The following is a 10,889-nucleotide window of genomic DNA, read 5'->3' as shown; positions in this document are numbered from 1 at the left end:
AGAGAGAATGAAGAGGATCCAGAGGGCGCAGTTTCTTCGGGGAAGTTGAGCGCGAGCGCGCTGGCAGGGGAAAGAATCGGTTGTAGGAAGCAACAAGTGTCAGAAGAGAACGTTCTTAGGGGAATGTGGGGAGAAAGACCTCAGCATAACATTCTATCGGCTTTCTCGTGTCCAAATTGGAAAATTGCCGAACTTCAGTTCTTCCCCGTGCGCTCCCCGCCCCAACACAAAACTTTTAAAAAGCGGTCCTAAATACACTTCCTTGGGAGCAAGCCTGACCGAAATGAGAGGGACTTTGCTCTCCCCGAAGAAGGGTCGCTGCAAAAAGACCCCGATCCCCTCCTGCCTGTTTAATGTGAAAACAGGTCAATAGGATTTAATGCCAAATCAGCTGTATTTATGGTCACAGATGAATGCTGCGATCGTAGTCGCAACCGGGAGAAGCAAGCCTCTGCGCATTTACTACCAAGCGAACAGGCAAAAGGGATCGGTATCTATATGTAAAAAAGGCCAGTGTGCGCCCAGTCCTCGGCGCCGTCTACTTTTAAAGCAGTCACTTCCCGATGCGCTTCCTGACTCCAAGCTGGACTCCATCAGAATTCCGGTAATGAGAAGTACAGTATTATTATTATTATAAGTCTAAGGATGGCACGGTAACACATCAAGCTTAAAACCATTTACTCTTCTGTAGACCTTTAAGGAACTAATGTCAGGGGCAGAGTTCTTTTACGAAGATATCCGCCCCCTGCCCGAACAAATAATTAAATCCTGGAATTGTAAAAAAAAAGTTTTTGAATAAAAGTTAGACGTAAATTGAAGATTCCACATGGAACGTTAAAAAAAGAAAGCGAGCGCAGCCCGCTCCCAGGCGTTTTCACAAGAGTAAAGGCTCTCATCACTCCGGTTTTAACAGAGACTTTGCGTTAAGGTTGCTGCTGCAATCTCCGCGTAATGTCTGAACTTTATTTTTTTAAAGGTGAGGAGGGCAGAATTTTAAATGGCGTTTACATGTAAACCAAATTAAGGTCTTTTGGCATTTGAATTATGAACCGGGGAAGAAGCGGGGAACAACTGTCAAAAGCGCGGTTTAAAGAAGGGCGGCGGGGAGAAGCCTCTTAAGGAAAGAGCTGGACGCAAGGATTTCAGCCCGCTCCGAACATCCACGTTGAAGTTTTTTGTTTTTGTTTTAACTTCGTTGAAACTCCCCCCCCCTTGTGTTTACGTTCAACTCGGAAGCAGCGTTTTAAACCTGATTAATAAACACTTAAGTCAGTATCAAAACGCCATGCGTAAAGTTCAAACCTCCTTCGTCAACTTCAGGTGCTTTGCTGCCTTGCGTCGGTCTCAGGTCCTTTGGAAGGTCGACGTCCCACAGACTTTAATGGGATTTCTAGGGTTTGCTAGCAGAATGATAACAAACCCAGATTGGGGGGGGGGGGGCTTTCGACACAGATTTGCAGCGCCATGCTTTCCAAGGTTCACTCTCAAGCCTGTGCGCAACTGGACTGGCTCGCTAATGTGGGTTAGGACCGCAGCCTTTGCCCTTTCCCATACAATTTATGCTCCTCTCGGAACCTGCAATCCTGGAGGTACTGCTGACGTTTCTGGCGTCCATCCGGCCTCAGTAACTTTGCAACAGCCCTGCAGAAAGTTCCCTAATCCCCCATAAACCATAAAGAGCAATAACTTTTCTTGGTTAAGGCTGCTGTCCACCGCACGCTTACTTGGGAGTAAATCCTTTTGAACCGAGCGGCGATCCAATCTCACGGATAGGGTCGGACTGAAATTCCAAAGCAAAACTTGCAGCCCGCTATCCTAAGCACAATTTTAATGAAGCAAAAATTATCCCGTGGTGACTTAACCCCTCATTAAATATACTTCGGATTCCACCCTTCAGACAGATTTACTCCGGAATTAAAGCATGCACTGGGGTACGGAAGCGCGGATCAACGTAGGTTGTCCCCCAAACCCTAGCCCAGCCGCAACCCGTTAAAGACACTTACTCCAGAGTAGTACCAGCGTGAACAAGGCGCAGTTGCCAGCTTCAGAAACTTTTTCGCCGCTTTAAACAAGAAATACCAAACACACATCCAAAGCGCCTGTTATAAAATTTATTGATCTCTCTTAAAGTTCTTTCTTTGAGGGGAGGAAGGAGAGGGACGGGGGAGGGGGCAAGAGACATGTTCTCTTCAAAGAAACCAGAGGACACAACAAAATAAAATATTAAAAAAATCTAAATGACCTGTTTCGTGGGGTTGATATGTTCTGTTCGCCAAACTATCCCACGATTAAATCCACAAAACAGAAAAGGCAGGGGAATTTACAGAAATTTACAAGCGCCACGGAGACAACCAGAAGACGTCCCCTCCTCTCCCGTTATCAGCGAATTCTTTTCATTTTCCCTCAAAAGATTAAAATCACATTATTTGCAACAGCAAAGAAAGTATTTTATAAATTTGAAATTCTTTTCCAGTTTCACACAGCCAGCTGGCAATCGGGTTACCCAAAGGCTCCCATCAAAGCAGGATATTTCTACCCGCCCGCCCCCCCCGCGAAGCAAGTTTACTCCAAAGTAAACTTGAGCCTAAAAAAAGGACAGACAAACTTGCTTAACTTCCGAGTAAAACTGATGTTCTGAAATCAACCCGGGGACCCACATAGCAATTTGTATATATATATATATATCTATATATTTAAAAGCGGGAAGGTGGGGCCGGGGTTACATATATTTAAATATCTTAAAAATTAAAAGACTCCAGACAGATTTAAAGAACTCCAGGCAAGAGGAAGGGGGCAAAGAAACAAAACAACTCGCCCCCGAACAGTAAAAGACAAAATGTAAACATTTAAGACCGAGGCCAGTTGGCCACGTTGCTCTCCCAACCCACCCACCCCCAAAAAAACTTTTAAAGAACCCCCCCCCCCGAAAAAACTTGTATATCTATAAGGAAGTATGTTTGATATTTCACAGCGGCTTCTTCCAAGGTGAGCAGAAAATTGTGCTCTATGCAGACGTGCAACTCCCCTTTTGTGTTTTATTCACACATCTAAAGTTCCTTTGAGTTGTTTAGTTGGGTAAAGTTCGCTTTACCTTCCTTTGGAGTTCTCCCGCGCCTCTCCCACCCCAAAGCCATAAACTTCAATGGTGTGGGAATTCAGAGTGGGAGAAGCCACCTACAACGAGAGTCAAGATGCCTGGGGAGACGTCCGCATAGGATTTGCCTTGGGAAGAAGCGTCCAAAAGACTCGCTGGTTAAGATGGAGAGCCAGCGACACCCCCCTCTGCCCTCAAACCACCTCTCCTGCTACCAAACCGTAGGCGAGACGTTCGGTGCCAGCGTTTTGAGGAAGCGGTGGTAGAGGGCGATCCGAGGGGAACACGGCTAGATGTGAGTTAGTGGCACGGTGCCGTTGACAGCAGTCCCGGCGCTCGGGTAGTGCTGGTGGACGCCGTGTAGCCGGGTGCCCTGCAGTGTCGACGGGTCGGCCGCGTCGCCCCCGGGCGGAAGGTACATGCTGATCATATCCCTCAAATCTCCAAGGCAGGCCCGCTGGGAGTGCGAGGTGATGGCCGGTGGCGGCGAGCTGGGCTCAGATTTCACCACGGAACCCATCGTCCCCAAGCTCATCGAGTGCCCCGACGGTTGCTGGCCGTAAGCGGCAGCCGCCGCCGCCGCAGCAACTGGAGACATGGTGTAAGTGGAGGCTGCCGCGCTCATGTAGGGTTGAGCGCTGGACATGATGGGGCTGTACTGGAGGCCGCTCACATCGTAGCGGTGCATGGGCTGAAGCTGCGCGTTGCTCATGGCCGGGTGCTGGCTGTAGCCCAGTTGCTCGGGCATCAGCGAGGCGTAGGCGCCGTTGGGCCAGCCGTTCATGTGCGCGTAGGAGTCCAGGCGCTGCCCGACCCCGACGGGGCTGCTGACGCCGCCTCCGCCGGCGCTTCCCGGGGCCAGCAGGTTGCCCGGCAGAGAGTACTTGTCCTTCTTGAGCAGCGTCTTGGTCTTCCGACGTGGCCGGTATTTATAATCCGGGTATTCCTTCATGTGGACGGCGCGGAGCCGCTTGGCCTCGTCGATGAAGGGGCGCTTTTCCGCGTCGCTCAGCAGCTTCCAGTCCGCGCCCAGGCGCTTGGAGATCTCAGAGTTGTGCATCTTGGGGTTTTCCTGAGCCATCTTGCGCCGCTGGCCCCGCGACCACACCATGAACGCGTTCATCGGCCGCTTGACCCGGTCCTGGTCCGTGGCTCCGGTTCCTCCTCCTCCTCCTCCTCCTCCGCCGCCGCCACCCTTGCCGTTGCCTCCCGGAGCGCCGTTCCCGGCCGAACCTCCTCCGGGGTTAGGCTGGGGCGCCTTCAACTCGCTCTCTAGTATGCTGTACATGGCTGGGGCAGGCAGGAGATGCGCCAGCTTGGCTGCCGGGTGGGAAAAGAAATATATTAGACTTACAAGAAGAAAGAGGAGGAGGGCAGGGGAAAAGACTTTTAAGTTCAAAAAGAGTCTCGGAGACCCTGGCTACTAACTTCTCCGGCAGCGGAACGAGCCCCTCTTCGGATCTGCTCTTTCTTCGGACGGCTCTCTTCTCCAACTGCTGCCAGCTCACCAAGCTCTCCGGCCCTATCCGCTGTAGCTTTTCTCTGCGGGCCATTTGATTGACGGCCTATAAATGAGAAGCCGCCGGCCAATCAGAGCGCAGACCTCGACAGGCCCCTGACGCAGGGGGAATTGACCAGGTTCCCAAGCTGCTCCCCTCCCTTCTTCCCACTCACCCGCGCGCCCCGTCCAAAGTTGCAACTTTTAGAGGGTTCATTTTTCCTCTATGCCCCCCTCTCGCCTCACCCCCCCCAATGTGGGCATTTATAGCTGTGGGATACCAATGCCAGTCCTTTTCTTCCTCCATCGGGAATATTGAGTGGGTAACTGAATAAAGTTTTTTTTAAAAAAAGATATACCCAAGCACTATTTCCCCTTTCCACCCCGTTTTCACAGGCATGCATGCACACGCACGCACACACACAATTTGAGAAGAAAACCGGTGTGTGTGTGTGTTCTGCAGCTCGGATCCTGTGCACACTCACTGCAGACGCCAAGTACTTTTTCCTGTGTAGGTATCCCTAAAACACCCTCTTGGACAGGGGAGCAACATTTAACTTCGGAGTAAGGACTCGAGTTTAATAAGCAGAGTCTTGCTTACGAGCGAACGTATTATTACTGCGATGCTAGAATTCAGCCGAGGGGCTTACTCAAGTAACCTTGCCGCCAATTCGAGCTTGCGAGTTTGTTTTTCCCTCTCCCTCTTCCATTTTTCAGTGGAGAGGAAGGATGGTAGGAACGAAGAAGGAAAAACCACTTTCCATTCTGAGTTTCCAAAAAGAAAAAAAAAAAGACAGAGAGAAGAAAATGCAACTGAATTAGAGGGAGCCGCACAGGAACCCTGCCAGGGGGAAAAGTTGGCATCCTTGGGGAGAAACGCAGAGCAAACTGGCAGAGGCGGATGCACTGTGTGCTGCATGATGGTACAGAGAACAAACTTTGGAAAACTGAAGGAGGGAATACTGGAGAGTGGGTTTCTTGGAAGGAAGAAGGCTGAATGAGCCGCCTCCTGGGACGCGGGAGCAATAAAGCATTTGGGGTGGGAGAGAAAGAAGAGCGTGTATGTGTGATTGGGGGGGGGGACGGGACGGGACAGAACAGTTCCTGAGTTTCCCAAATCTCATGAGAAAAAGGCCCGCCTCCCTCTTCCCCTTGGGGATAAACAAGCAGCAATGAGACCACGGTCTCTCTCTCTCCCCTGGAAAGTAACAGAGGGACCTTGGTGAGGGGGGGGGGCTGGGGGAGGCGGGGCAAAACAAACCAAAGTTTGCTGCTGCCCACATATCTGTCCCACCTTATACCGCTTTCTGAATGTATCTCCCCAATTCAGTTTTTCCACTCGGCTGCTTGGGGGAGGGGCGCCCCCCCGCGCGCACACACACTCTCAATTTCTCTTTTTGGCGCGGGGGAGTGCGGGGGGGGGGGAGAATCCGTTTTCATGGCAACCACCCAGCAGCGCTGGCTGACGGAGAAAAGAAACTTTTGTGGGGGCGGCTGGAAGGACCAGTTCGCTGGGACTGTCAATCAAGGGGGCCTCCCCTTTTCTCTTCTCTCACACCCACCCCCCGCGCACACACCTGCGAGGCCCACACCATTTCAGGCTGAGCGCACAAACCTTAAAGGCACAGCGTCGCTTCGCTTCTCTCCTCCCCACAACCCCAACTTGGACGGAAGATCTTCTTCTTGGCTAAGCAAATCGTTCCGTTGTGCAACTTGCCAACGCAAGTCCCCCTTTTTTTCTCTCCTAGTGGGGCACGTTTAGCGAGAGCCAGACAAGGAGCCACTAACTTTAGAGTAGTCCTATTCCGGTCAACTGCAGCAGTAGTAAGCTCCAGGGCTGAATGTCCCTTATCCAGTTAAGAAAGCAGAGAGTTTTAGGGCAAAAAAACGGCTTCCTCCCTCCCCCCCATCTCAAAGCGTCAACAAAAAAATGGGTGGAAGGGGGAGAGGAAGGGGGAGTAAAGCCCCCCTGGAAAAGCCTCCTTTATTATTATTGATATTGTTATTTTTTTAAAAAAATAGTAATAGTATTCTGAGCGGCCCTGCATTAGTTGCAAAGCTGTCACTCGGTTTAGTGGGATATGGATTTTCCTTCGTGTGTTTTCCCGAGCACTTCTGGGTGGGTAAGCACTATGTAAGACCTGCTACTCACATGGAGGTAAGTGGGAAAATGGGTAGTTAGAACTGACACAGGACAGGAGACTAGCAAACACAGGGCACACGCCTGTGAATGGGAAGAGTTGGGTCAAGGGAATAGCTCTCCAGTATAGACAGCAAATAAACTCGCTCCCATGCGGATTGAAAATGCAGACTTGCTTAACAAATGTGAGATAACTTCGGAATGCCTCCGGCTGTTGCATCTGACCTCTTCCTGCGGTTTCCTGAAGCCTTTCTTAAAGCTTTTCTTGAAGACAGTCCTAGACACTTTAAAGACACCTATCTTTCAACGTTTGTATAATTAATTAATGCTTGGTTACGTAATAATAAAAAATATTGCTAAATGAATGAAGAAACTCATAAACAGGCACAAGTCCACCAGGTTCACCTCGCTCGACCCAAGCCTATAGAGCTGGAGTCAAGAGGAAAGCTTCACCCAAATGATTTCTGTTACAGATAGGTAGCCGTGTTGGTCTGCCATAGTCAACACAAAAAAAATTCCCTCCAGTAGCACCTTAAAGACCAACTAAGTTAGTTCTTGGTATGAGCTTTCGTGTGCATGCACACTTCTTCAGATACACATCTGAAGAAGTGTATCTGAAGGTGTATCTGAAGAAGATACACATCTGAAGAAGTGTATCTGAAGGTGTATCTGAAGAAGTGTGCATGCACACGAAAGCTCATACCAAGAACTAACTTAGTTGGTCTTTAAGGTGCTACTGGAAGGAATTTTTTTTTGTTTTGCCAAATGATTTCTGTTTGCCATGGAGCGCTTGAAAGACAGGGTCCTGTTTTGAGAGTGGCGGATCAAGGATCCGCAAGGATCTGCAATCCCAGTACGGAATTAACAAGTAACACCACAAATCGATTAATCAGTCTCATTCCAAACTTTTCCTAGAAGCAAAGGCCATTCATTTACTTCCGCATAAAGAGTAGAGGATCCAGAGGATAAGATAGTCTCCATTCACGGCTCCTGCTTTTACGCTCGTGGAAATAACCGTTGTTATAATCGTTTATAAGCCACTTTACGTTTATTAAGCGCTGAACATTAAGTATAGGAGAAACTCTGCTCATAGGCTCACGATCTGACAGACATGACACAAAAGGAAAAATGAAGGAGGAGGGCAGAGGAAAGCAAACATTGTTGCAACTGCTTACATTCTGAGAAGTGCTGATTCTCTTCGTCCAGTGTGGGGATCTCCTCTCCCTCGCCACAGTTACTGACTATTAATAATTTTACTGGAGGTTTATGGAAACATCTGACATATTTTACATTTACATTTTATTGAATATATATTTCAGCGATCTGTATACATGGGCCTAGCGGGGGACGGGGACGGGGGCAGCTGCCCCCTCAATCAATCAAAATCAATACAAATCAACACAAATCTGATGTTCTGCCCCCCCATAAAAGCCTGGCTATGCCCATGTCTATATAATTTATTTATTTCATAAAATTTATATACCGCTTGATTGTAAACCCTCCCCAAAGCAGTTTACAACCCACCCAACAAACAAAAAATTGGCCTTGCTGTTAGGAAATGCACATGGTCGAGGCGCAGCCCTCGCGGGGCTGTTCTGTTAGCCAGGCGGCTGCATGGTCACAGACGGAACAGGCTCTAGAGTTATGCCCAGAATACGACGGTTGTGTGGGGAAAGAGCGCCTCCCCGGCATCGGGAAGCTACAGAGCAGGGGGAGCCTCCCTCCCCATCTCTGATCTCACACTCCGCGCCGCCCACCCCCACCCCGCCGCAAACCCTCACATTTCCCAAACCATTCACAACTCTGGTGTTCCAGATGGCCGAGGAAAGCGAACAGGGAAAGCAACGGGGAAGAGCCGTAGCTCAGTGGCGGAGCATCTGCATTGCATACAGAGGGTCTCAAGATCGATCCCCGCCAGTTCCAGGGAGGGCTGGGTGAGCGACTCCTGCCTAACATCCTGGAAAGCCACAGTTAGCCATGGCCGAAGGTTGTTGTTGCTTAGTGTGTCCGACTTTTCGTGACCCTCTGGACCAGAGCACGCCAGGCACTCCTGTCTTCCACTGCCTCCCGCAGTTTGGTCAAACTCATGTTGGTATTTTTGAGAACACTGTCCAATCATCTCGACCTCTGTCGTCCCCTTCTCCTTGTGCCCTCCATCTTTCCCAACATCAGGGTCTTTTCCAGGGAGTCTTCTCTTCTCATGAGGTGGCCAAAGTCTTGGAGCCTCAGCGTCAGGATCTGTCCTTCCAGTGAGCACTCAGGGCTGATTTCCTTAGGAATGGATAGGTATGAATTTCTTGGCCGACGGTACTGAGCCCAATGGACCAGTAGACTACTGTGTTCCAAGAAAATAAAACAAGGGTAGCAAAAGATCCCTGCACCCCCATCCCAGGAGAGGGGATTTTATCACGAGCGGTCTCTTTTTTACTGCTAGTCATCAGCCTAGGGAAGCTGACTCTCCTTGCATCCCGACAAGGTTTTTTTTTAACAAGTTGAAAGATCCCAACTGAAATTAGTCGGCAACTTTCGGATTCTGAAGCACAAAATTCTCTGATCTGAATAAAGAACCACCATTATTATTATTCTCCTCCTTCAAATTATTTTATTGCATTTAGGTACATTTCTCCAAAGTGATGTCATGGGCGTAGCCAGGATTTTTGTTGGTGGAGTCCTGGGGGGGGGGGGAGGGAACAGAACCTCAGTTAGCTATGCATTTTTATTGATTTCTATTGATTGATGGGGGGGGGGCAGCTGCCCCTCCCTGCCCACCCTTGGCTACGCCCATGAGTAGTTGCACACGTTTCTGCTCCCTCTTCCTTCGTATGGATTGGGCAGGATTCACACGTCCCTGTTTACATTCCAAGTGATGCTGTTAAGCATAATAATATAGCAACAGCCACATCAGCTGAATGAACTGGAGGTAGGGAGGCAGACCCACCGTCTTCATACTAATTCGGAAGTAAATCCCCCACTGGGTTCAGACCAGTGGGTTTTATTTCCAAATCAATGCTCATGAAACTGCAACCTTATATTGATCCTGATTTAAATCCCACAGAGAAGTTATCCACGCTTTAAAACATCCCGAAGGTGTCTACCAATTAATACAGTACTTTCAAATTAGTTGGTGTATTTTTTTTTTGGGGGGGGAGGCTGAATCGGGGAGGGCAAGAAAGCTCGTGAGGAGAGGAGCCCCTCTAGTTCTCAGCAAGTTCCCAGCTTTCGTTTTTTTAAATGCTTCTAAATAGATAGGATTAAGGTGATTCTTTCATGGCTTTTTGCAAAGTTTAGTTGCTCCTTTTTGCGCCGTATTCTGATTGTAAATTGTTCTACAAGTTTTAATATTTTATTTTATGTTGTAACCCGTTCTGGGAACTGCTATGATATCATCCTCATAGTTTAATTAACAGCAGCAGCAGCAGCAACAACAACAACTCATTATTTTAAACACCCTTTTCACAACAACGCAAAACATTTGACATGCTTTCTGAAAATTTTATTCTCTCTCTCTAATTTCCTAATTTCAGCCGATATTCATTCACAAAATAATTTTTCTTCTCGCAGCTACGAACTGATAGCAGGTAAATCGGAAACACCTTCTCGCAGCCTCTCCTCTCCTCGGTTGCCACTCAGAGATGAGCCCCACCGAACACAGAGGAACTTACTCCCGTGTAAGGCCACTACAGAACAAGCCACACCCCACCCCACCCGCTATTATTCAACGGAAGATGCAGCCGTGAATGTTTAATCGATCCATTCTGCAGCTCAACCCACCCATATCTGTGCTAGGTGACTCTTCCCTTGGGGGGGGGGGAGGGTCGATGAGCAAAGCCTGAGAAGTTAACCCCTTCCTGAACGTGCGCGCGCTCAGTGTAGCGCAGAAGTACACCTCGATGTGTTTCGTTCCATTTAGTTCTTAGGGAGTGAGTTCCAGGGAAGTCAAGATCAGCACACAGCAACGTAGAACGCACAATAATATAAGCAAACGGCTTTATAGTCAGTCAGAACATTGGTCCATCTAGCTTAGCAAGGTCTACACAGGTTGGCAGAGACTAATCACTTCAGGGTTTCAGGGAAGGTCTTTTCCAGTGGATAAAGTGGTGGATTTGACATCCTATGCCTTTTTAAAATGTGGGTTGTGGGGAGGGGTTATTGGGTTG

The 10,889-nt window shown here is 48.9% G+C and overlaps 1 protein-coding gene across 1 annotated transcript; it reads right to left on the bottom strand.

Moving 5' to 3' along the window:
- Positions 1–2,097: 2,097 nt before the first annotated feature.
- On the bottom strand, positions 2,098–4,651 carry SOX3 (SRY-box transcription factor 3). The gene is made up of 2 exons (XM_028715451.2): positions 4,523–4,651; positions 2,098–4,414 (listed from the first exon to the last, which is right to left on the bottom strand). The coding sequence occupies exon 2, from the start codon at positions 4,380–4,382 to the stop codon at positions 3,384–3,386; it is 999 nt and encodes a 332-aa protein (XP_028571284.1). The 5' UTR covers positions 4,383–4,414; positions 4,523–4,651; the 3' UTR covers positions 2,098–3,383.
- Positions 4,652–10,889: the final 6,238 nt, after the last annotated feature.

This window comes from Podarcis muralis, chromosome Z (assembly GCF_964188315.1).
Source record: "Podarcis muralis chromosome Z, rPodMur119.hap1.1, whole genome shotgun sequence".
NCBI classification, from domain to species: Eukaryota; Metazoa; Chordata; class Lepidosauria; order Squamata; family Lacertidae; genus Podarcis; species Podarcis muralis.
Note: the sequence above shows the minus strand (reverse complement) of the source record. Positions and strands in the feature narration are given on the sequence as shown.

Coding starts and splice junctions, on each gene's coding strand:
- SOX3 (XM_028715451.2), bottom strand. CDS start 4,382: ATGTACAGCATACTAGAGAGCGAGTTGAAGGCGCCCCAGCCTAACCCC.